This window comes from Pungitius pungitius, chromosome 4, assembly GCF_949316345.1.
Source record: "Pungitius pungitius chromosome 4, fPunPun2.1, whole genome shotgun sequence".
Classification (NCBI taxonomy): Eukaryota; Metazoa; Chordata; class Actinopteri; order Perciformes; family Gasterosteidae; genus Pungitius; species Pungitius pungitius.
Window position 1 is genome coordinate 25024393 of NC_084903.1, and position 26231 is coordinate 25050623.

Genomic DNA, 26231 nt, shown 5'->3' on the forward strand with positions numbered 1-26231 from the left:
CGTCACTGCGCATGCGTCGTTCACCGCTCGTTCGCTCTGTTGACAAATGTGAGCAGTGCCCTCCTCTGTCTGCAATTTGGCGACAAAAATGTTTTTTCTGGGATTGTGGTGACGCTGTGAGGTTTCAGGTGGACGCTTTATGACGCTGTGAATCCGGTAAGCACCTGAAAAGTAATGTTTAACGGGCACGAGCTAAATGCTGCAGGTGGACTGCCAAGATGAAGCTCACGGCTAGCTAAGTTAGCATGTAGCCCGATAAAGTTAGCTGGCCGGATCAGCCTCCGTTGGAACCGGTACCGGTTTTAAATAACTGACCCGGACCGCCAAACCCCCCCGGCACTGGTGTGAAGCATTCCACGCTACTAACCAGCCTCAAGGTCGGCTAACTCAGTTAGCATAGCATTGGGACACGCTAGCAAGAAACTTAAATAATGTCCAACTCCTCGGCTTTCTACTGGCTTCGCTCTTAATGAGCCTCCGGTGTCAGAGGGCAGTTCATTATGTTTCTGCGGATCAGTCATCTTTATTATATTCACTGTCTCTGCTTCATGTTTCCCGAAAGTTGGGCCGAGCTTTAGCCGAAGAAACGAGTGGAGGAGTTTAGCGTTAGCATCGGTCCGCTTCACTCTGCTGTCCCCCTGAATGTGTCCCTCAGAGGACAAACCAGGACAGCATAGCGGGGGACTCACACATTACACATTGATGAATGGCACTTCCACTTCGAGGAGGATGCCAAACGCCCAGGGCAACCAGACCGGTTCGACCTGACGTGTGTTCTTCTGCCTCGTCACGTGGGCCGGACTGGTTCCACAGGGTGATCACGTGTGATGGCCCGCTTGTTGCTGTGGCTGCGAGCCGCGACACGTTTCCAACGTGGAGCCTGTCTGCTCCTGTGACCCACATTCCGTCTGCTTCAAGGTGCTCGTGGATTATTCACAAAACAGGGATGACCGGCTCCTTCCTTTAAGCAGCAGCCGGGCTTTTAAATATCTCCTTTACTATAGTTTGTTTAAACCGTCAAATTACACAATTATTAAATATTAGTATGTACATATTTGGTAGCAAAGGAGAGCTTGCTAAACGCCCTGTGGTGGTTTTGGTTGTCTGAACGTTACCATGAGACTTGTTTTATAATGAATCCGGATCTATTCCATGCCGACGCGCTGCGGATGAATTGGACCCGTCTCCGGCTTGTGAATGATTCGTCTCCTGTGTGTCTCTCAGGGCTGAACTGGCATCATGCTCAAATGGCTTTCTGGGGAGGAGGGGGCGCCCGGCTCTGCAGTAAGTACACCTCCTCGTTTATTCATGCCGCCTGTGTCCACATTCAAATATAAAGTATTGGTGCTGTATGTCGACAGTCTAGGAAGCGCAGTGAAGGCCCTGCGGTGTGTTTCATGTCCAGATGGACTGGAATCCGGTAGACTGCTGAGCCCAGGGCTTTGACTGAGACAACCAGAGCTCACACTTCCTGTTAAGGGGGGGTTACTGCAGCTTAAATCCCCCTGTTGTTATTACCTTACAGCCCATATTCTTATCACATCTGGGTGGAATGCAAGGATTGAGGAGGTGAAAGAAAGCATCTGTTTCTGTTCCCTCGGTCCCGTCTTGATTCCTCCATTTCATAAACTGCTTTTCTAAAAGTGGAACAAAAGCTTTACTGTGAGGTCGAGGTGCTGCTCCTCACTTTGCAATATCAGGGCGTGAAGTACTAAATACTACCGCCGCTCACTGGTTTTCAGGAGCAGCATTCTGCATGGACGCCTGTGATGATGTCATTGTTTCCATTGTCCAGACACAAAGTAACCAGTAAACCTCCTATAGTTCTGGTCCAGTGAAGCTGCTGCTACACTCCAGATGAACTCCAGAGGAAATTTAAGCTTACTGTCTCCCCCCCCCAGCAGGGTCCAGGCTCTCCGAGCGCCGCTGCAGGCGGCGGCGGCGGCGAGGTGGCCGTGGAGGAAATGGCGGAGCGGCTCGGACAAACGGAGCTGCTGGTCGCTCAGCTGAAGGAGTTGATCCGGGAGAAGGACGCGGCACTCAGCGCCAAAGAGGACCAGCTTAAGGTGAGGATCGTTTTTTAATCAGTAGGTCCTGGAGTGACCTTGTTGTGCTCGAAGCATGTTCTTGGTTATTTTAGTTTGATGTCACATCAGTGATGATCCAAACCACGCCACTGCTCCTCAGTATGAGCTGTGCCTCTCCATCACTGCCTGGATTACATATATATATATATCTATATATATATATCTATATAGATATATATATATTTACTCTTTTATGGCTGACACTGGTAATTGTTTTCATTGAGGATTAAATCTCTCCAATCATTTTCTCATTTAATTGATTTGTTCTTCCATCTTAAAATGTCCCATAATGGTGAGAAATGTTGATCAGTGGTTCCCAAACACACAAAGGCTTCAGTTTATGGTCATAGAAACCAAAAAGAAGCAGCTTTTTCTCAAGAAATGACTCATAATGATGAATGGATTGAATTTGTTGAGGAGTCATTTAATGGTGCATTCATCTACGTAGCACAGTGGCTCTCTGCTGTCACCCTGTTGTTGTATTACTGACATGAGTACGTTTTTATGTGAAGTAGTGAATGCTGGGATCTAAAAAGGATTTTGTCCCCGACTGATCCAGGCACAGCTGGTCACATGAGTTATTCTGATCCTGTTAGCCGACTGAGATCATTCAGTTAAAAACCTTCTCCAGATCTAGTTAACTATTTACCTCCACGCTCAAAGTCCGCCTCACCGTAATACAGACGGAATGTGAGACATTAGATGAGGTGACATTAGAGAAACCAGCAAGAGCCACCGAAAAGCCAACTTGTTTCTAAAGAAAGAACCCAAAGATGCTAAATAAAGACCCCACCCCCCAGATGACCATCGCCCACAGCTGTTGAGATGAAGCAGCTGAATGAACGGTTGAGCAGCTGCAGGCGCCTTCTATTTATAGTTAATTCATTTAATCAAACGTGAGGGAAAGTGTCTCTAAAACACATCCCCCACCTTTGTGTTAAACGCGCAGGTGGAGAAGGAGACGTGCGAGTCCAAGCTGTCCAAGCTGCGTCTGCAGAACAAGGCCAAGGTGACCTCGCTGACCTCCCAGCTGGAGGAGCTGAGGAAGCAGCAGGGAGGTCAAGGCACGCCCACCCGCGGAAAAAAGGTACAGGCACACGCACACACGGGGGGGTCAACACAGACCCTAATATGGATCAATCCACATTTCTACCACTAGGGGCACACTGTAAAGTCACACATAACATGGGCATAAGACGTTGTTATGATGAATGATTCACTTCCCTCGCAGGGCTCATCGGAGGCGGAGCACGCCAGTCGGGGAAAGATCGTCCTGTTGAAGAAGAAGGTGGAGGAGCTGGAGCAGCAGCTCGCACAAAGACAAGAGGATCTGGATCACAAGGTGAACTGTCTTCATGTAGAAACCACACACACGTGTGTCATCCTGAATTAGCAAACTGAAACAAACTGACAATTGTGTCTTTGTGGACTCATTGGTTCCCAGTTTAAACTACTTTCTAGTTCTTGTCTCACTGGTTGACTTCATCTATGTGACTGGTGGTGAGGACCCACACGTCCTCACGGGGACTCTGAGTAACACACAGAACACACTGCACATCTGATGCTTCACTTCACACACATTTATTGGAGCAACAACACTCGAATAAACCGAGTTCTTCCCAGAAAGACACCAACGAGGCGGCGATGCAACACGTTAGTTTGGACATTTCCTTCAGTCCTCACTACGTCCCTCTCCTCCTGGTGTCCCCCTGTTGTCCTCCTCGTCCTTCACCAGCCCCCCTCTCTGCTGTGTTGACTCTGTTGTGTCTCCCTCATTGTGACCACGCACCTGATGGTCCTGATGTTCTCCAATGTTCTCCCTCTATCTGCTGTGTTGATGCTGGACTAACTGGCTCATTCAGGTCAGTTCATTCTGTCTCGCTGGCCGTCCCTTTCTGTCTCCTAGCGTCTACACGTGAGACCTTTGTCCCACAGCTGCTGTCTCTGCAGCATCTCGTCCTGAACCTTCTGCAGCCCTCAGTGTCACAACGAGTCCTGTCTCCATGTCGTTTTGCTCCTCACCCTCTCTGTCCGAGGGCCTCCTGCTGCCTTCTCCTTTCCCTCCATCAGACACTAACTCATCTTAATGCATGACTATAGACACATTCCTACCTACACAATACCCTAGAAAGGATTATCACATGACTACATGTTGCATCTTCTCGGCTACATTTACAGAGTTGGAAGCTATTCTTCATTTCTCTAACGTAAAAGCTGCTTGTGGGTTTCTTCCAGAGGAAGGAGGTGGAGTCGCAGCGGCAGCGCGGCGAGGAAATGGACGCCATGCTGACGGAGAGGGACAGGAAGCTGGCAGAAAAGGAGGCGTACATCGTTCACCTGCAGACGGCGCTGGCGGGAGATCAGCCCGCCGCGCCGCCCCCACAGATCAAGGTCTCTCACTGCGAGTATTTTCACACATCGTCCTCTTGCCTTTAATCTCGGGAAGCTGATCGTATTCTCAGTTATTTCCGCGGTCCGAACCAAACAAAGGTGGCGTCATCTCTTTTAATCTTTGTGGTCCACAATCAAAACATCTTAGAAACGTCATATCTTCATTAGTTAAGACGTCATCATCATGCAGCTCATCGGGTCGATCCCGTTCATGTGGCCTTTCAGCTGGTGGCTCGACCCACACAGCCCGTTTATTGCACTCTTACCTTTGAAGTGTGCTCCACCCCCCCAGGAGGCGGAGGACGGCGCAGCGATGCAGGAGCTGCAGCTGCTGGTGCAGAGCCTCACCAGGAAGGTGGGGGAGGCGGAGGAGCGCTACAGTTTGCTGCAGGAGCAGGCGGAGAGCCTCAAGGAGCTGGTGGCCTCGGAGAAGGAGCAGTACCTCCAGAAGGAGAGCATGTACAAACAGAACGTAAGATGCTGCGGCCGTAGACTGTGAAGCTGCTGTGAGGAGTCGTCACTTTAATTCCCATGATGCACCCTGTGTTTGTCGGCCTTTTTAGATCCAGACATTCAAAGACATCATAATTCAGAAAGACAGTCAGCTGACGGAGATCAGCCAGATGCACGAGCAGGAGCTCTTCAAGCTGGCGGCCAAGTCCGACGCCAGCGCGGACCTGGAGCAGGTAGTGACATCACTGGCGCCTAAATCTATGAGCGACTTATTCCTCTGTGCCGTTTGTGTCATTCTAAAGGCGTCTTTTCTTTTTTTCTCCTCAGCTTTTGAAGGCCCTGAAGCAGAAGCTTCATGAGAAGGAGGAGGTGCTTCTGGGTAAAACGCAGGTCATCGATGTTCTCCAGGGAGAGGTGGACGGCCGGGACCAACAGATCCAGGTCAGGAACAAACATGCACACGAGATGCGTTCAGGCTCTGCTCCGTGAAAAAGAACATTACAACATGACCATGATGTGTTCAAGTGTAATCTGTAAAATGTGGTCTTAAACTGTTGTCACATGTCTATTATATAGACATTAGAGACGTTGTCCTCACGTTACTCCTCCTCCGCCCTCAGGAGCTGGTGGAGCGGCTTCGTCGGCTGCACGTGGAGCGAGAGAGTCTGGCCTCCAGGATGGAGGCGGAGAAGCACGTGATGCGAGCGCAGCTCCGCGACCTGATGGAGAAGCAGCAGGCGGAGGTGCAGCGCTTGACGGAGCAGCACCGCGCCCTGATGGACCAGGCGCAGCGGGATCTCCAGGTGCAGCCGGAGGAGCCCAGGAGCCCCTCCGGTAGAGCGCCAACACCTAGCCGGGAGGCGGAACCGGGCGCCGCCCACAGGACGGAGGAGCTGGAGGGTGGGTTGGCGGATCATACGTCTCTCGTGGTGTAGGAGGGTCAGCGCTCAGTATGAGTCCGAGAACAACTATCAGCAGGAAATACTCTGTTTAACATCTAGATTGTAGAAAGATACTTCATTGCTATTCAAAGTGTCAAGAGATTTACTGAAGTGGTCATCGATTCGTTCTTTCATCAAACTTTACACCCATCCTAATGAGATTAAATAGTGATCCCTGTAAAGACTTTTCATTCCATTCATTTGCAGCTCGAGCGAAGCAGAAGACGGAGGAAGCCAGAAGAGCAGAGGACAAGTTCCTTAAAATGAAGGCGTGGTCTAAAACCCGGATCAGACAGCTGGAGGAGGAGCTAAGGAAAAGCCAGGTGACTCATTCTCCACATTCTGTTTGGTGCACCCTCTGGTGGGGGTTGAGGGAATGATGCTTATTTAAACTATTCACTTTGCCCCCTTTAGGGTGGAGGCGCCCCCCCGGACCTGACTGCCCTGCGGAGTCGTGTCACAGCACTGGAGGAGGAGAGAGAGGAGAACATCTGGAAGGTGGAGCAGTACGAGGAGCTCAAAACAAAGAACGGTACCAGAGATCCGACCCGGGGAATCTTCGGAGGCTTTGAGGCCAGAATAACCTCTTGTGTGTCTGCTGTCTCCTTCCAGAGAGGCTGGAGGCCAAGCTGGAGGTGTACGAGGAGCAGCAGAGGACACTGCAAGCCGACCTGGAGCAGTTCACCAAGAGGGCCGCCTCGCAGGTCTCCACGTCTGCCTCACACCTGCTCCTTCCCCCCCCCCTGCCCCCCTCTCCTCGGACTCACCCTCTGCTCCTCACTCTTTTCCTCACAGGCCAGCGAGTCCGGCAGCGCCGACGAGGCCCAGAGCCAAGTGCTGGAGTGGCAGGAGATGGTGGGGGAGGCGGTCAGCGCCAGGGACCGGGCCAAGGAGGAGCAGGCGGCCATGGCCCTCCGCATCAGCCACATGGAGGAGGAGAGAGAGGGTGAGGCAGGGGGAGGTCAGTGGGGAGGGATGTGCACGCATCATCATGTTCATCTATATGCTGAATGTACCAACATGTGATCATGAACCTTCAAGAGAAACAGCAGCTGGTGATGCAGCTTGTTTGTCTCTACACACGTCACATATGTATCAATCTCCAAAGTATGATGGTAGACCATCACAGACCTACCACCATCACAGACCTACCACCATCACAGACCTCTCTACCATCACAGACCTACCACCATCACAGACCTCTCTACCATCACAGACCTACCCTCTCTACCACCATCACAGACCTACTATCATCACAGACTTCTCTACCACCACAGACCTCTCTACCATGACAGACCTACCCTCTCTACCACCATCACAGACCTCTCTACCATCACAGACCTCTCTACCACCATCACAGACCTCTCGACCACCATCACAGACCTCTCGACCACCATCACAGACCTCTCGACCACCATCACAGACCTCTCGACCACCATCACAGACCTCTCGACCACCATCACAGACCTCTCGACCACCATCACAGACCTCTCGACCACCATCACAGACCTCTCGACCACCATCACAGACCTCTCGACCACCATCACAGACCTCTCGACCACCATCACAGACCTCTCGACCACCATCACAGACCTCTCGACCACCATCACAGACCTCTCGACCACCATCACAGACCTCTCTACCATCACAGACCTACCACCATCACAGACCTCTCTACCATCACAGACCTACCCTCTCTACCACCATCACAGACCTCTCTACCACCATCACAGACCTCTCTACCATCACAGACCTACCACCATCACAGACCTCTCGACCATCATCACAGACCTCTCGACCACCATCACAGACCTACCCTCTCTACCACCATCACAGACCTCTCTACCACCATCACAGACCTCTCTACCATCACAGACCTACCCTCTCTACCACCATCACAGACCTCTCTACCACCATCACAGACCTCTCTACCATCACAGACCTACCACCATCACAGACCTCTCTACCATCACAGACCTACCCTCTCTACCACCATCACAGACCTCTCTACCACCATCACAGACCTCTCTACCATCACAGACCTACCACCATCACAGACCTCTCGACCATCATCACAGACCTCTCGACCACCATCACAGACCTCTCGACCACCATCACAGACCTCTCGACCACCATCACAGACCTCTCGACCACCATCACAGACCTCTCGACCACCATCACAGACCTCTCGACCATCACAGACCTACCCTCTCTACCACCATCACAGACCTCTCTACCATCACAGACCTACCACCATCGCAGACCTACCCTCTCTACCACCATCACAGACCTCTCTACCATCACAGACCTCTCTACCATCATACTTTGGGTCAGCGTGTCCGTGTCCCTCTTCTCAAGGACAGATGTTGATGCACACACTTTTAATCTAATTAACTTCTTTAATTGCAGTGTACATTCAAATCTTGGATAAGATCAACATTCAAATGAGATGTTTTTTGTTTGCGTGGCTTCTGATTGGGTTTTTTAATCTTTATTAACACATCTTTGTAAACACATTGTAGTTTCATTACACAATCTGTAGAATTAGGTTCCCATGGCGACTGAGTCGGATTCTTCTTCATCTGATCCAACATTTAACCCCAAAAAGATGGTTATAATCATTTTGAAATTTCAGTGCATGTTTTATTTAACGGAAGATTCTGTTTCAATCGACCCAAAATCAGACAGAGATTTAAGCTTAATTTGAAAATAATTAATATATTATTTATATTTAATAGAGCACCACTTTTGTGTTGTACGGTGACCTAACATTTAGTTACTGAACCAAAAAGAGAATAAAATAAATATCTCTCAATATAATGCCAGCTCTTTTTATTCAGTCCCCCCCCCCCATGAGTCAGAGTTCTACTGTACCACCCGTCCTCTGTTGTCTCACTGAACATTACCTTCTTTCTCCCCGTCATGTCGTCACATTTGTTAATCGGGGAGCATTCGCTTCGCCGAGCTGCCTCTCATCTCTCGGCCCTCCGCCCCCCCAGCCCCTCCCTCTCTAACTCCTGCCCCGGCTCCAGGGATGGGAGCAGCCACACAGAACAGTTTCCCATCAGTTTTGTGCACACAGGGCTCCCCACCCCACCCGCCCCCCCCCCAAAGAATTTTCCAGTGCGGCTCTTGCTCGCTGTACTGCCTGCTGCTCCCCCCCAAACTTTATCTGTTAAGCTGCGGAGAGCAACCGACAGTACAGTCTTTCATTGTGCCCCCCCCCCCCCTTCCTTATGTTGTTTTCCACCTCCGCCTCATTCTCTCCTTCTGTTTCCTTTGATCTCTGATGTCACACTAAAACCTTTTGGAATAATTCATTATTAACCTACTCTCCATATGATGGTTGTCTGGTGGGAGGGTTCCCACGGACGTCTATGGGAAATTATGTGTAGTGACCAGAAGGGGGCGACTCCTCTGCTCCCATAGACGTCTATGAGGAAATGACTCTACTTCTGTGTAGTGACCAGCAGGGGGCGACTCCTCTGCTCCCATAGACGTCTATGGGAAATTATGTGTAGTGACCAGAAGACGTCTATGAGGAAATGACTCTACTTCTGTGTAGTGACCAGCAGGGGGCGACTCCTCTGCTCCCATAGACGTCTATGAGGAAATGGCTCTACTTCTGTGTAGTGACCAGCAGGGGGCGACTCCTCTGCTCCCATAGACGTCTATGAGGAAATGACTCTACTTCTGTGTAGTGACCAGCAGGGGGCGACTCCTCTGCTCCCATAGACGTCTATGAGGAAATGACTCTACTTCTGTGTAGTGACCAGCAGGGGGCGACTCCTCTGCTCCCATAGACGTCTATGAGGAAATGACTCTACTTCTGTGTAGTGACCAGCAGGGGGCGACTCCTCTGCTCCCATAGACGTCTATGAGGAAATGACTCTACTTCTGTGTAGTGACCAGCAGGAGGCGACTCCTCTGCTCCCATAGACGTCTATGAGGAAATGACTCTACTTCTGTGTAGTGACCAGCAGGGGGCGACTCCTCTGCTCCCATAGACGTCTATGAGGAAATGACTCTACTTCTGTGTAGTGACCAGCAGGGGGCGACTCCTCTGCTCCCATAGACGTCTATGAGGAAATGACTCTACTTCTGTGTAGTGACCAGCAGGGGGCGACTCCTCTGCTCCCATAGACGTCTATGAGGAAATGACTCTACTTCTGTGTAGTGACCAGCAGGGGGCGACTCCTCTGCTCCCATAGACGTCTATGAGGAAATGACTACTTCTGTGTAGTGACCAGCAGGGGGCGACTCCTCTGCTCCCATAGACGTCTATGAGGAAATCTGACCTTTAGACGTCCTTCATTTGGTCTGGAAAGCCGTAACTTAAGGGAAACAAATGTTCTTTTACATTTTCTTGTCTAACTTTAGGTAAAATAAAATCAATCAATTGTGGGGGGGGGGCTGTAACTTGTAGGCGGCCCCCTGAGATTCTCATTTAGTGGCCTCTTTGTTTATCACTTTGATGACCTCGTTGTAGTGTTAGGTACCTTATAATAATCTCTGGTGATCAATATGCTCTCATGACCCCTCCTTCTCCCACTCAACTCTTTCTCCCCCCCCCCCCCCCCCAAGTCAATCTGCCTAATGTCACAAAACAGATGGGAACAAGTCTTGTTAATCGATCTGGTCTATTTAGCTCCGTCCCCCTCAACGTGAGACAGCAACGTTCCGTCCCTCCTGTCCCTCCTGTCCCCCCGTGTTTAATCACTGTTTTCCTCTGCTTTGCAAACATCCAGATGTGCACTTAGAAAGATGCTCTTCAAGTGTCCTCAGGACTTTTCAGAACTACCAACATTCTGTGACGTCCACTTCAGTCTGTCTCTCTATCCTCATCCTCTCAGTCTCTCTGTGTTGACACAGTGGTTGTTGACTGTTCCTCATCTTCTTCCTCCTTTCACTCTACCGCCATCCTGTCCTCTCTTTTCAAACCCCCCCTCTCCCTCCATCTATCATGAATACACCCTCACACCCCCCCCCCTCCCCCCTCCCCCCTTCTCCCTGTGGCACAAAACTGATTGAGGATGACTGGTTCTTTCCTGGCTGCTCCGATCCAGCACTGGCCACCCGGCAGCGGGAGTTGGAGGAGGAGCTGACTCAAGCTCGGGGGCTCGGCCACCCCCCCCGGGCCAAGGCGCCGCCCCCCCCCGCCCAGCGGAGCCTGCAGGTACGTGCTCTCGCGGCATATTGACGCATTGTGATTAATTACTTGAACTTTTATTTTGAAGGCCTGATTTGTGTTTCATCCAGTAAATGTGATACAAAGGATCAAAAAGAAACATCTTAGATCAGTACCCTTTGAACCAGAAGGGCGTTCAGGCCTCCTGTTTGATGGTGCTTACCCCCCCCCCCCCCCCGCCCCTCACAGGACGACTTTGAGTTTGACGGACAGGCGTCGTTCCAGGACCCCCGGAGCCCCTCGGAGAGCACGACCCCGATGGAGGGAGAGAACATGGGAGGTTGGTGGCCCGAGTACAGTGCCCCCGACACAGGTGTGAGACCCGCTGGACAGTTCACCCCGGCATGCACACGTTCATCCGCACGTCACGTTGGGGGGGGGGGGTGTTATCCTTTCACCATAACACTTTATTTGGTTGCTTGTCAGTTGGTGTATTTTCCATTTAACTAGTGTTGTGACCGTAAGGGCTGTGTCATCCTTATGGGTGGGTGGGGGGGGGGTCTCGGCTCTCGGCTCTCCCCACATGTGTTGATAATACGATGGTGACTGGGGGGGCGGCGGGTGAGAGACGTGCTGCATGCTGGTGGAGCTGCCTCGTGTCTGTGGGATCTTGTTGTGAGATGAATGAAGGTTGCAGGGTAAGTTTATTTTCTTCATTGTTTGCACGTTCTGCTTTCTTTTCTTTTTCATTGCTTCTCATCCTTTTGTCTTTCAAGCTGCTTCTTGTAACGAGACCAAAAAATACTTCAGGAGCTCCACTAAAGTGGGAGTTAGAATTGGAGTCGTGATTTAAATGTAAATCTGACTCGTTATGTTTGCGGCTGAACCTCGAGCCCTGGAACTGCATTTCTCCTTTAATTCAGCTTATCCTGAATCAGTGAGACAGTGAGTCCTGTGGCTCCTGTTCCATCCCCTCTTTCCCCTGCTAGTACCCAGGCAGTTTATTCAAAAACAGAGAATGCTTCCATCCTCAAAGGCATGCTCCTGCTGCCTCACTTGGAGTCAACCTGTAGATCTGTTTAGCACCTACTTCTACTGCACCCAGCTCAACCTCAACCTCAACCCTCTGAGAAGCTGGCTTTTAATGTGAAACCTCTGAGCAGGAAGTGATGAGTTCCCTCCATGGTGACTTATCACTGCCTGAAACAACAGCAGAAATACTGAATGAATGATTTTGTCCTCATAGAGAAAGTCTGTTGACCCCCCCCCTCCTCCTCCAGATGGCCTGCGCTCTGTGGTGGAGGAGCTGGAGCTGGAGAGGAACCAGTTGCAGGAGCAGATCCTGAGCCTGGAGGAGCACTGCCAACATCTGGAGGACCGGCAGCAGCTGCAGGCGCGCATTGAGGCCTTACAGGTAACCGCCGCGCTACGTCACTGTGTGCTACGTCACTGCGTGCTACGTCACTGTGTGCTACGTCACTGTGTGCTACGTCACTGTGTGCTACGTCACTGTGTGCTACGTCACTGTGTGCTACGTCCCTGCGTGCTACGTCACTGCGCGCCATGTCACTGCACTTTTTAAGTCCGGTGGAGCGTGTTCTGGTTCTTCTGTCTACTGTGGGGAAACGCTGGAGAAGAACTTAATCAAAAAGCACCTTTAAATATTGATACTGTCCTTTCTCTCAAATGGGATACACACAGATCATTATTTACCCCTGAATGGATCAAACAGCCATCTGATTTGATGTCTCCGTCTCTTTAACCTTTGCATTTTGATCCGTCAGAACGAGTCGGAGAGACTTCAGAGCCAGCTGGCCGCCGTCCGGACTCAGCAGAGCCGCGACGCAGAGAACCACCAGCTGCTGGTGGCCAGCCTCAACGAGCAGCTCAAAGGGTGAGTCCTTTAAAGTACAGTCTGACCTTTGACCCTGACCTGTGTTCCACCGCAACATGCCATCACATTTACTAGAACCGAGTCACAAGGCATGGATTTCTGTTGAGAAGATCATTTTTACCTCTGTTTAGCCGTGACTCATCTGCTGATGATGACAATTTGAATGAAACTATAAAGTGACGACATTTGATCAATAAATTGCATCTTGATCAGTGGAGCCAAACAACAAAATCGATTCCATTGCAGTCCTGTGCCCAGCTGCGCGGGCCGTGAGTTGAATGTGTGTTTGGATGTGTTCTTCAGGCTGAGCAGCACACAGGAGTGCCTGGAGAGCTCGCTCATCGAGAAGGAGAACACGTTGGCCAAGACGTCGGAGAAGCTGGAGCTCATCAGCAGCCTCCGAGAGTCTTTGAGCGAGAAGGAGGCCGAGTGCAGAGAGGCGTCGGACAAGCTGCTGCAGGCCGAGCACGCCGTGAGACCTCGGCCTCCTCGCCTCTGTTCCTACTTGACGCCCCGCAGGGTTCTTCTTAATGGTTCTGTGGTTTTTCTCCCTGCAGCTCGAGGACGTCTCTGTTAAGTGCAGCAGCTCAGAGAAGCAGTGCTCCGAGCTGAGGGCAGAGGTCGTCGACCTCGCTCAGAAGCTGAGCGCGCTGAAGGAGAAGGTGAGCTCTCATTGCAACCTCAAGGTTTTCCCGTCACTTAATGGAGAATGTCTGAGACCACGAACACATGGTGATGACAGTAATCTCCTCACTCGTTGCTTTCATCTTCTCACTTTCAGACACAAAAGCAGGAGGTCACTGTCGACACTTTACAAGCGGAGCTCGACCAGACCAACGAAGAGCTGGACAAATTAAACTCCGCCCACCTGGAGGAACGAGCCCAGCTCATTCACGACCTCCAGGGCTGCGAGCGGGAGATCGACAGACTCAAAGACGTGCTGCTGGAAAAGGAGGAGGAGATCCAAACCCTCTCTGGGAACATGGCGGAGTACGCGGAGCAGGTCACGGTGCTGAAGCAGGAGGTCAAGCTCAAAGAGGAGAACCTGGTCCGCGTTGAGAGCGCTCTGAGTAAGGCAGAGCGAGAAGCCGCCGTCGTCAGAGAGTCGCAGACCTCAGATCAGCAGGCGCTGGACAGCAAGATCACACAACTGGTGGAGAAGGTGAAGGACGCTGAGGCGGAGCTGCTCAAGTCCAAAGAGGAGCGGGAGGCCAAAGAGGCCGAGGCGGAACGTCTGAGGGAGCAAACTGAAGAGGACAGGAGAGCTATCCTGGACCTTCGGGGGGAGGTCCAGCAGCAGCTGGTGAGCCATCGCAGTCAACTCTCTGAACGTGAAGCTCACGTCGCTGCACTGAAGGAACAGCTCACCGTCTCCACGCAGAAGCTGCAGGAACTCCTCCTGCAGCTCAAGGACAGGAGCACCAGCAGCGAGCAGCTGCAGCAGCAACTCCGTGACAAGGAACAGACGTATGAAAGGGAACTCAAGTCCTTCAAGGATGAGAAGAACGGACTCCTGGCACAGGTGGAGAAATACAGCAGTGAAATGCAGATGTTGTCCAAACGGTTAGAGGAGCAAACACAGAGTGAGGAGCACATGAGGAGAGCGATTCAAGAGAAACAGGAAACCATCGAGACGCTGGAAGGCCGACTAAAGACGACCGACAAGCAGGCAGAGGACGAGAGGCAGAAGTTCAACGACCACCTGAAGGATCGGGATTCAGAGAACGAGAAACTGAGCAGCGAACTTCTAAACAAATCCGAAAACGTCTCCAAACTCAAGAATGTGTTGAAAAGCATCAAGACGGAGAAGAAGCAGCTCCAGGAGAAACTGCAGGGGCTGACGGAGGAGCTGGAGCAGCAGAAGCAGCGCGTGGATCGGCTCACGGAGAAGATCGCCGCCGCTCAGGAACTCAACCGCAGTCTCGTGGAGCAAGTGGACGTTCTCACTGAAGAGAAAGCCCGACTGCAGCGTGAAGCAGCCGCCGGCCTGGAGAGCGTTGGAGGAGTCGCGCTCCAGAGGGACGCGCTGGAGACGCAGCTCTCACAGAACAGAGCCGCCATCCAAGAGCTGGAGAGCGACAAAGAGCGTCTGACTCTTCTTCTCGAGCAGAGCTCCCAGACTCTGCTGGCCAAAACCACCGAATGCACGAACCTGGAGCAGCAGGTCCGAAGCTTGTCAGCCGAGGCGGAGCAGCTCCAGCACCATCACCGATCACAGATGGAGGCCCAGCAGAAGCAGCAGACAGAACTCCAGGAGGCGCTGTGTCTGCTGCGAGAGCAGGAGGGCCGCCTGAGGTCCGAGCTGCAGAGCGAGGTCACACTCCAGAAGAACATCGTGATCCAACTGGAAGCCGAAGCTGCGTCGCTGACGGAGGAACGCTCACAGCTCCGCCTGCTGCTGAGGGAGCGAGAGGACGCGCTGAGCAGTGCGGCGCGTCACAGCCAGACGCACAAGGAGGAAGTGGACGCCGCAAACGACGCCGCAAAGTCTCTGAGCGAGCGGATCCGCCTCCTGGAGGACGAGGGCGCGAAGCGGGAGGCCGAAGCGGAACGGATGCGCGCGGAGCACGTCGGCCTGAACGCCCACGTGCAGGCGCTGACGGAGCAAAACCACCAGCTGCGCGCCGCGTGCGAGTCCACCAGGAAGGAGCTGTCCCTGCAGAGCGTGGCCCGGGCCCAGCTGGACGCGCAGCTCAGAGACGCGTTGGAGCAGAACGCCGACCTCAGCCTGAAGATCAGCAGCCTGACGCAGAGCAACGCCAAGTCGCTCTCTGAACTCGCCGCCGACAGGAGTTTACTGCAAGAGCAGAACTCTGAGAATCAGAAGGTTATTGGCGGCCTGTTGGAGGAAAAGGAGAAGCTGTTGCAGGAGAGAGAGGAGCAAGTCGGTGGACTCCGCCTGTCGCTGGACGAGAAGCAGACCGAGCTGCTGCACCTCCAGGACACGGCGTCCATGCTCCAGCAGCAAGGCTCCGTGCTGAAGGCCGCGCTGCAGCAGAAAGCCGAGGAGCTGGAGGCGCTCCTCTCCCAGAAGCAGAGCGAGGTAGAGACGGTCAGGAGGGAGACGGACGCGGTCCAGGAGCAAAAAGAGCAGACCGTCAAAGCCCTGAGGGAGGAGTTTGAAAAGCAGAAGGAGGAGCTGAGCAGGCGGAGCGAGTCTGTGTTCTCCCTCAGCGCGCAGCTCGCCGCCATGAACCAGAGCGCCGCCGACACGGAGGCGGCGGTGCAGAGGCTCGAGGCCCAAAACGCACAGCTGACGCAGAGCGAGGAGCGGAGCAAAGCAGAGACGGCCCATTTGAACGATGGCCTCCGCGCCCTGAGGGAGCAGAACGCAAGTTTACAATCCAAACTCCAGGAGGCGGTGACTGAGATCTCCGCGGCACGCCGAGAGGCCGAACGTCTCCACGCGTCCGTCTCCGAGGGGGAAGACAAACTGCTAAATGCAGGCTTGGAGAAGCAGAGGCTTTGTTTGATGGTGCAAACGAAAGACGAGTCCCTGCAACAACACGAGACTCTGATCCAGCATCTCAACGTGAGGATCACTGAGCAGGAGGAGACGCTGCAGCAGAAAGACCTCCACAACGCCACGCTGACTGCAACGGTTTCAGAGCTGGAGGATTCTACCTGTGGACTCCGAGGACAAGTCGACCGTCTTTCTTCCGAGTCTTCCCTACTTAGAAACTCTCTGGAGAAAAAAGAACAGCTGATCCTTGAATACCAGAGTGATTCTTCAGCTGCCGTCGAGGATCTCCGATGCAAACTACAAGCCAAAGAGGCAGAGTGTGAGGGATTGAAAGAACACACTTCTCACCTGGAAGAGTCGCTCACAAAGCTCAGCAGCAGCCTCCACGCACACACGTCTGAGGCGCAGAGCCTGAAACAGGCCCTCCAGGAAAAGGAGGCGGCTCTTTTGGACCAGTCAAAGTCTCTTGGGGATATTCAGAGACGAGCCGACGAGGCGGCGCTCTTGGAGGCTCGGTCCAGGGAGAGCACGGAGATGGTGTCCCAACTTCAGAGTAAACTTCAGCTCCTGTCTGCTGAGTGTGAACAGCTCAGAACGTCTGCAGGGGAAACGCAAAGTGCCTTCAACAACCTTCAAGAGAAATATGCTGCTGACCTGGAGGAGCTGCAGGAGGCGAGGAAGCAGCTGTCCCAGTCCACAGAGGAGGTGTCCAGCCTGCAGAGGCTGCTGGACGACGCCGGCGCCGAGCGGCAGACGGCGAGGACAACGATAGAAACGCTGAGAGACGAGTCGTCTCGGCTCCACCACAAAGTTCAGGAAGCCCAGGACCTGTCGACTCAAAAGGACGAAGCTCTGGCTTCTCATCAGGCCAGCGTGTCGCTGCTGACCGCGGAGACGGAAGGACTCAAAGCACAGCACCTGCAGGTCGTGGCCCAGATGAACGCGCTGACGGAAAACCTGGAGCAGAGGGAAATGGCTCTGCACGCAATCAACAGCCAGTACACCTCGCAGGCCAAGCACACGTCCCAGCTGGTCTCACAGATGCAGAAGCTGGAACAGCAGAACAAGCGACTGAACGAGGAGAAGCAGGAGCACCAGAAGCGCCTCAAAGCCGCCGCCAATGAGAACACGCGTCTGCAGGAGGAGGTTAGGAAACATCTCGCAGAGAGGGAGGAGCTGGAAAGGAGGTATCACCAAGTGCAGGGGGAGCTGCAGGTCCAGGTGCAGCAGCAGTCGAGCAGCCTGAGCCAAATAATGGAGCAAACGATGTCCGAGAAGGAGAGACTTCAAGCTAAGGTCAGTGCCGGAGACCGAGAGGTCTCTCTATTAAAAGAAAACATTGAAAAGATAGAACAGATTCTGCAGGATTCTGAGAAAGAGTGGCTGTTAGTTCTGGATAGAGAGAAGCAGGATAAAGACCTGCTTGCAGAGCAATTGAAAAGTGTTGAGAATGAGATGAAGTCTAAAGATGTGAAAGTCTCTGCTTTGAAGGCAGACCTGGACGTCCTGCAGCAGACGCTGGCAGAGGCCTCGTCTGCGATCCGGCAGGGCTCCGATCAGCTGAGCGCCAAAGAGGCGGAGGCGGCGGCGTCCAGGGTTCAGCTTGAGAAGGTTCTAGAGTCGGTCCGGCAGAAGGATAAAGACAACAGCCATCTGCAACAGGCTCTGAAAGCTGCAGAACAAGAGCTGCACAAGCTTGTAGGGCGAAAAGCTGGTGGCGACAAAGAGTGTGAGAGGCCAGCTGCTTCCTTACTGGACATGATTCAACAGTTAGAAGAAAGCCATCGGGCCGAGCTGGAGGCTCTGGAAGATCGACAAGCTGCTCTTCTGAAAGAGAAGGCGGATCTGCAGACTCGACTCGATGCCGAGGAGGAGTCGGTGAAAGAAGCTGCTGACAAACACTCCTCTTTACAAGCAAAAGATGAGCAGATCGGCTGTTTGAGCGCTCAGATCGCCGGACTGAGCCAGCAGCTGAGGGAGAGAGACGCGTCCATCGGCCACCTCATGGAGGCGGCCTCCACTGAGAGGATGAAGCTCGGGGAGGAGACCAGGTCTCTGACGGCACGGTTGGAAAGCACAGAAGAAGAACTCCAAGCCTCCAGGAGGCGGTTCGAAGAGGTTTCCCAGCAGTTGGAGGAACGTCTGCGTGGCTCTCTGGGAGAAATCGAGTCCAAGAACTGTGAGAAGCTCGAGCTGATCAGCAAAAACGACGATCTGAAGAGTGAACTGGCCAAGGTGTCCAAAGAGAGAGACGCAGCGAAGAAGAAGCTCCAGGCCGCTCTGCTCGTCAGGAAGGATCTGATGAAAAGAATTGAGCACAACGATAAAAGCGAGCAGGAGAAATTAGAAGAAGCCAAGGTCTCTGCAGAGATGTATCAGGAGAACATTTCTCTCCTTGAAAAGAAGATTCTCTACCTCACCACAGAAAGTCAGAGCCTGGTGGAACAATGGCAGTCAGAGAAACACCTGCTGCAAGCTGCGCTGAGTGAGCGGGAGCAGAGTTCATCGGAGCAGCGCTCCGTGGTGGAGCAGCTGCAGTCCAGAGCGGCCGAGGCCGAGGAGGCGTACCAGCGAGACCGCGCCGCCTGGGAGCTGAAATCACAGGAGCTTCAAAAGGAACTCAGGACGTGCCGAGAAGAACCAGAGGACGCAGCTTCCTCCACGGCTTCCGCCGTCCATTTGGAAAAGGAGCTGGCGCAGATGAAGCTGGAGAAGGCGAAGGTGCAGAAGAAGGCCCAGGCTGCTCTGCTGGCTCGCAAAGAGACGCTGAAGAAAGCTCAGGAGAACGAAAAGAAGTTAAGCCAAGAGCTGGCAGAGCTGAAGGACGACTACAAGGCTCTGCTGCAGCAGCGCTGCCAGCAGACCAACGAGCTCAATGCCCTCCAGCTGGACTTGGGCCAGAAGGTCACGGAGCTGGAGGAACTCCGTCTCAGATCGTTGTCCGATCTGGACGAACTGGCCACTTTGAGGCAGCTTGTGGAGGAGAGGGATAGAACTCTGCAGGGTGTGAAGATGTCTCTGGCGGAGAAGGAGAGCCAGTGCCACTCTCTGGCTCACCTGCAGACGGAGCTTGAAGATGTTAAATCCAAGTTCGAGAGCTCGTCTCTTGAGGTGGCGAGTGGAAACGAGGCTCTGGTAGCCGCGGAGCGAAGAGCAGACGCACTGGAATCCAAACTTCAGATGGTAGAGAAGGACTTGGAGAAAGCTCACGCAGACTTAAAGGAGCGAGCAGAACAAGTTGAGAGGCATCAGGAAGCATTTGAAGCTGCTGAGCTGAAGACCCAGCTGGAGAAGGAGGATTTATGGAACCAGCTGAGAGTCTCTCTGGAACAAGTGCACAAAAATGAGGACAAATACCAACTCCTGATGGAGCAGAACCAGGCTCTTTTGGAGAAAGGTGCCCAGATGAAAGTGGAACTTGAGGCTTTAACGTCTCAGAAAGCAGCAGAAACGCAGCAGCAGCTCAGGGACCAAAGTGCTGCCGCTGAGGAGCTCGAAAAAGCCCAACTGCTTTGTTCTGAAACACAAACAAAGTTGGATTTGTTAAAGCAAGAGAAGGAAAACGCGTCCAGGTTGGTTGCTGAGCTCAGAGCTGAGGTCACAGCTCTGAATGAGGAGCGCCACAAACAGGAAGTGAAAGAGGAGCCCTGTTCCTCCAGTAGCTCCCATGACGCCCTGTCGGCTTCGCAGGCTCCGCCCTCAGAAACGGAAGAAATGATCCCTGCACCCCAACCGCAGTCTCAGCATCCACTCCAAGTGCACGAGAGTGAGGTTGAGAAGATGAGAACGCAGGCTGAGCTTCAAAGATCTCCAGACGGCGGCTCCAAAGCCCAGGAGAGCAAAGTGTGTCTCCTAACCAGGAAGCTCCAAGCAGCTTTAGTCTCCAGGAAAGAGCTCCTGAGGGAAAACGCAACCCTCAAAGAAGCCGCAGAGACGCTGTCTGCTCAACACGAGCTGTCGCTGCTGAAGTTAAAACATCAGAACGCGGCGCTGCAGAGCGACAACGAGCAGCTCGGCAGCCGGGCCGCCGGCGCCTCGGCCGACAACCGCAGCCTGAAGCTGACCATCGAGAACATCACGCAGCAGAAGCAAGCCTTCTCCTGCCAGCTGGAGTCTCTGAAGGACTCTCAGACGGAGGAGCTGTCCAAGTGGAGGGTGAAGCACGCCGAGCTGAAACGGGAGTGCGAGTCTCTGCTGGAGGCGTACGAGAACACTAAAAGAGAGCGGCAGGAGGCCCTCCAAAAAGTCCACCAGTGTGAGACCGAGATGGAGATCCTGGACAGGCGAGCTCGAGAGACGGAGGAAGACAACGGGAGAATTAAAGAGCGGATGCACAGGTTCTCCAAAGAGAAGCGGCAGAAGATCGAGGAGCTGGAGGAGGAGAACCTGAAGATTAGAGGAGGCCTGATTGAGCTCGAGGAAAACCACAAACTGGCAACGCGCGCGCTGACCGATGAAGGTCTCCGATTGCGGGCGGAGATCTGCAGACTCGAGGAGAAGCTCAACGAGTTCCAGGCCGAAAAGGAGCGACTGGCGGCGGAGCTGGAGGAGGCGAGCCGCTCGCACTCTGAATCAAAGACCTACACCAACGCCATGCAGCTCAAACTGGACGAAGCACTCGGTCTGAATCGCTCGCTCACGGCTCAGATCGAGACCCAGAAGTCAGAACTCGCTGCTCAGATGGAAGTCGACGTCCTGCTGCAGAAGGAGAAGCAGGACCTTTGTGAGCGGTTGGAGAAGATGCAGAGCGATCACGAGCTGCAGCTGGGAAAGAGCGCCGAGGACGTGGACGAGCTCAAGGACGCCATCGACCAACTCACCCGAGGGAGCGCCGGCCTCAGCGAGAAGGTCACGGTCCTGGAGGACGACAGGCGTCTCCTCCAGGAGGAGCTGGAAAGCCTTCAAGGGATTTTAAAGAATGTGAAGAATGAAAACGAACATCTGGAAACGGTGATCCTGAGAAACTCTGAGACAATCGAGGAACTCGGCGAGTCCGTCTGCGTGTTGCAGGCGAGCAGCGAGCAGCTCTCCTCGCAGCTGGCGGCGAGCCAGGAGGCGAGCGGTCGGGTTCGCCAAGAAAAGGAGGAGGAGCAGCTCAAACTGGTCCGGGAGTTTGAGAAGAAGCTCGAGGCGGTTCAGAGAGGCAGCGAGGGCTCCAAGAACGTGAAGAAAGAACTGCAAGAGCTGCTCCGCGAAAAGCACCTGGAGATAAATCATCTGCAGCAAAACTGCATCAGATACCAGGAAGTCATCTTGGATCTGGAGAGCGCTGTGAAGAGCTCACGTTCAGCCACTGTGCACCTGGAGAGCGAGTTGAGGAAAAGCTCCCAGCAAGCATCAGCTTCAGAGGAGCGAAGCAAACTGGTGGAAGCTGAGCTGATGAGGCACAAGGATCTCCTCCAGGAGGCCACGAAGAAGATCCAAAACGCCGAGTCTGAACGAGACCAGCTGGCTCTGGACATCTCGCAGGGAACCAAGACACCTGAGGATAACGAAACCCCAGAATCATCATCGCATAGAGATGAGAAACAATCCAATTCTTATTTGGAGAATCAGCTCATGCTACAGCAGCAGATAGAGGACCTGAAGGACCTGAAGGACAAAGAGAGTCAGAAAGTGGAGGAGCTGAAGCAGAACTTGGACGCTCAAGACCTTCAGATAAATACCCTGAAGAGGTCGGCGGTGACCAACGAAGCCAAGCTGTCCGCCGTGTCGGCCTCTCCTCTTGGCGCCGATGCCTCCAAGCGCTGGAGTCATTTGTACCAGAAGACGCTCCACGAGAAGGACAGCCAGCTCCTGGAGCAGGGCTTCGTCATCAAGCGCTTCCTGGAGGACATGAGAGTGAAGGACAAAGAGGTGAGCGAGCTGCGAGTGACCAAGTCCCGGCTGGAGAGGACCCTCAGCGAGTACTCGGTGGCCGCCGCGGCGCAGCAGAGGCAGCTGTTGGTCCTGGGCGCCAACAACGCCGAGCTCTCGGAGGCCGTGGAGCTCCTGGGCGCCCAGGTGAAGGAGCTCGGCGCTCACGCCCGCAGGATGGAGCACGACAAGAACGCGCTGAACGGACAGCTCGCCGACAAGGAGGACCTGATTTCCCGGGTGCAGCTGAATTTGCAGCAGGTGGAGAAGACCAACGCCGACTCGGAGGCCCAGCTGTTCCTCTCGCAGGCTCTGAGGGACAAGGTCCAAGCGGACTTTGAGAAGCAGGAGGGGATTTCCCTCCAGCTGAAGACGCTCCTCCACAGCAAAGACGCAGAGATCTCGTCCTTGTTGTCCTGCAGAGACGGGCAGATGTCCGGATACCTGGAACAGCTGCAGGCGAACCACCGCGCCCAGCTGGCCGTGTACGAGGACCGGCTGGCCTCCTCACGCTACCAGAGAGAGAAGGCCGACAAAGAGCTGAGAGGCCTCGAAGCCAAGGTGAAGAGCCTGCAAGGCAAAGTCAACACGTCCATCCAGGAGAAGGACCAGGCGGCGGCCAAGATGGAGTCCTTCAAGAACTCCATGGTGTCCCTGCAGAGCGAACGGGAGCGCCTGACGTCCGAATGCAGGATGCTGGAAGCGAAGACCCGGTTGGGGTTAAAGGGGCGGGACGGCTCGGCCGACGGGGAAGGAGGCGCCACCAAAGGCCTCAAGCATGAGATCCGCAAGCTGCTGCATCAGATGGATGATCTCAACTCGGAGAACGCCATGCTGCGGGCTCAACTGGTCCGGTACCGAGAGGATCTGAACCAGGTCTTGTTCCTGAAGGACAACCAGCTGAAGGTGCTGCTGAAGAAGCAGACGCAGGTGATCAAAGACCTGGAAAACCAAAACGCTGCAGCCGAGAAGCAGCACACGGAGTCTCGGGCGGAGCTTCTGAAGGAAGAAGAGGCACATAACGTTCTGCGGGCGGAGGCATCTGAACTCAAAGCTCAGCTGGTGAGTGTGGAGGCCGACCTGCTGGCTCTGAAGCAGCAGAGAGGCTCCACCGATGAAGGCAAAGTCATCGCTGACCTGCAGGAAGCCGTCGCCGCCAAGGCGGCTGAATGCAACGACCTCCGGCAGAAGCTCCATTCTCAGAGAGTCCAGACTGGGGAGCTGAGGGACCGAATGCAGCGGCTGGAGAGCGAGACGGACCAGAAGCTGTCTGAGGCCGAAGACAAGTACAACGGCGAGCTGGACGCCTCGGAGCGCGAGGCGGCGCTGATGAGGACTGAGCGCGAGGCGGCGGACCTCAGGGCGGCCGACCTCGCCAAAGAGCTGCTGGAGGCGGGGCGGCGCCTCTCGGACGCCCGGGCTCAGCACGGGTCCATGAGCGGAGCCATGGCCGCCCTGCAGAACGACCGGGACCAGCTCATCCAGGACTTCAAGGTCCTGAGGGACGGCTACGACGCCGAGCTCCGGGAGGCGCGCGCCGCCGCGCACAAGGCGGAGCGCGGCCTGCGGGGCGCCGCCGCCGACCGGGCCGCGCTGGCCGCGGAGAGGGAGGTCCTGGTGCGGAAGGCGGCGGCCTTGGAGAGCGGCGACGCGCCGGCGGCGCTGAGCGCGCTGCTGGACCAGCTCTCCAAGGAGCTGGCGGAGAAGGAGCGCGCCCTGAAGGCGGCGGCCCTGGACAACGAGGCCTTGAGCAAGCAGCTGTCGGCCTTCTCCGGGTCCATGGCCAGCCTGCAGAGCGAGCGCGAGCGGCTGATGGAGCAGCTGGCCGGCGCCAGGCGAGAGGGGGAGGGGCCGGTAAGTGAAGTCCTCGCCGTCACTTCCTCTCTGCAGCGTTTCATTGGGCAGGAAGAAGGCATGCGGGTTTGCTCCATTACATCATCGCCTCTCTTGCATGGGCCGTGTTTCTTTGTGTCTGTGAGGTCCGGTAGTCGGTTCCTCGCGTCTGACCCCTTTGATGCTGTTGCAGGAGCCGAAGAAGAAGATGGACGATGTGCATCAGCAGCAAAACAGAGAGACGAGCGGCCACCAGCGAGGAGCCGGCGATGTGAGGTAGAGGCCGGCGTGTGTTTAGCAGTCATCATGTAGCATGTTGTCCCGGACAAAAGGCCTCGCACACTTTGATATTCCAACCGGTAGCAAGGTTTAATCAAGGCTCTCATGATGCTCATGTGTTCTTGTTCTGTTTTGTAGATGTGAGACCCAGAGGAAGGACGAGGTGAGTCCGACACCAAGACACTGTTTAAATCTAAACATCTATATAATCTGTATAAAATCAATGTTTCTTCCCTCCAGCAGGCCGACGAGGCGGTGCGGCTCCTGGAGGAGGAGAGGACTCGGCTGCATGGAGACCTGCGGCGCTGCCTGTACGAGATCCAGCAGCGAGACCAGTACGCCCAGCAGCTCGACCTGAAGGTACGGAGCCGCTGAGCTCTCCCACGCCCCTCAAACGCAACACGGGCCCAGTGCAAGAAGCAGGGTCTGAGCCAGACATTTCCCCCCTTTAGCCATTGCCTTGATGTGTAAAATCTCAACCTGCCTCCAGCTGCAGCAGGAGAAAGGCGCCGCTGCAGCTCAGATGAGAGACGTGTCTCAGACCCTGAGGGACGCCCAGGACCGCTGCCGCTGGCTGGAGAACCAGGTCCAGTCTCAGGTGGGGGACCTTTCTTCGCTGCTTGTTTCCCTCCTTGTTGTCACCCCCCAGAACAAACCTGTATAAACCTGTCTCCTCCACCAGGGGGCGGTGTCTGCAGAGGTCGCCCCCGGAGCCCCCCAGGAGAGGAGCGACGACCCCTCGATGGCCAGTCAGCTCCGAGAGAGGTGAGGAGACAGAAGCCTGCGCGGCGGCGTGTTTATGCGCCGTGGCTTCATTGAAACGTTAAAAACATTCTCTCTCTCTCACACACACACACACACACACACACACACACACACACGTGGTTTCTTAGGCTGCTGGAGCTGGAGCAGAGCCTGACCGAGGAGAGAGCCAGGAGGGAGGCGGCTGAGGAGGCTCTGCAGCTGACTGAGGGCGGGGCCAAGAGGTCACTGCTACACACACACACACACACACACACACACACAACCTAGATGATGCTAAATACGTCCCTGTGACTTTGAGAAGCAATAAACCCAGGTGACTCACCTCTGACCCCACCGTGCTGCCTCCAGGGACTTCAGCATCGAGATGGAGGCGGAGGAGGAGTGGGACGCCGGCAGCCTGGACCCGAGCCAGCCGCTCATCACACGAAAGGTCGCGCTTTGACTCCCGCCGTTTGCTGGCTCCTCGATGAACTCCGTCTTGAACGGCGCTGTGTCTTGTGTCTCCAGGTGAGAGGCGGCGCGGCGGCGTTCCGGCGCTGGATCCGGGGGCGGAGCCTCTACTTCTCGCGGCTGCTGACGGGCCGCGCCCGCTCGCGGTACTTCTTCCTGTGCTACCTGCTGGCGGTGCACCTGCTGGTGCTCTTGTGCCTCACTGGAGCCCTGTAGCCCCCACGTGCACTGCAAAGCATGCTGGGACTTCACGGGTGTCGCTCACACTGGTTAATGTCGATGACGGGTGGAGGTACAGGTGGTGCTGAGGAGAACCCAGCACGCCTTTTATCTTGTTTCTATTTATCGGAGCGCAGCGCTTTGATGCGACGCTCGCCTTTTTGTTTTTGGAGACCGTGGAAGAAAACTTGAATTGCCTGAGAAGCTGCAGGAAGCCATATCCAGATGTTCTGATTGGTCGAGAGCCCCCGCCCACTGTCATATGCTGAGTTTAAACTATGCAGCTCCACATGTGTAAAGAGTCCGAAGCACTACAGCCTGCTGCAAGCCAAAGAAAATCCACTGATCTTTCTGGCTCCTCCATGGATCTATTCGATTATGATGATGATGATGATGAAGATGTGTACATAGAGCGTGTGATTGACAGACAAAACAATAAATCTATTTATGAGAAAAGGGTTGACTACTGAAA

The 26231-nt window shown here is 54.3% G+C and overlaps 1 protein-coding gene across 4 annotated transcripts; it reads left to right on the forward strand.

Moving 5' to 3' along the window:
* LOC119230002 (golgin subfamily B member 1-like) lies at positions 1-26231 on the forward strand. 4 transcript variants are annotated; one of them, XM_037490917.2, is made up of 29 exons: positions 1-156; positions 1225-1284; positions 1902-2066; positions 3037-3174; positions 3319-3429; positions 4323-4478; positions 4771-4950; positions 5042-5164; positions 5259-5372; positions 5552-5831; positions 6080-6195; positions 6287-6404; positions 6485-6576; positions 6668-6818; positions 10939-11048; positions 11250-11373; positions 12281-12414; positions 12785-12894; positions 13198-13366; positions 13452-13556; positions 13676-24067; positions 24240-24322; positions 24464-24488; positions 24566-24685; positions 24816-24923; positions 25008-25090; positions 25219-25311; positions 25439-25520; positions 25598-26231. In XM_037490917.2, exons 2-29 carry the CDS (start codon positions 1240-1242, stop codon positions 25754-25756), a joined length of 13686 nt encoding a protein of 4561 aa, XP_037346814.2. In that variant the 5' UTR covers positions 1-156; positions 1225-1239; the 3' UTR covers positions 25757-26231. The 4 variants fall into 4 exon arrangements, with proteins under 4 accessions (XP_037346814.2, XP_037346827.2, XP_037346836.2 ...); XM_037490930.2 differs by having other exon boundaries at positions 24569-24685; XM_037490939.2 differs by having other exon boundaries at positions 11250-11340.

Excerpts from the sequence above, each read along its gene's own strand:
- LOC119230002 (XM_037490917.2), top strand. The coding sequence starts at position 1,240 with ATGCTCAAATGGCTTTCTGGGGAGGAGGGGGCGCCCGGCTCTGCA. Across the intron at positions 11,049-11,249 it reads CCGCCCAGCGGAGCCTGCAG|GACGACTTTGAGTTTGACGG; the intron begins GTACGTGCTCTC and ends CGCCCCTCACAG. Across the intron at positions 13,557-13,675 it reads TGAGCGCGCTGAAGGAGAAG|ACACAAAAGCAGGAGGTCAC; the intron begins GTGAGCTCTCAT and ends TCTCACTTTCAG.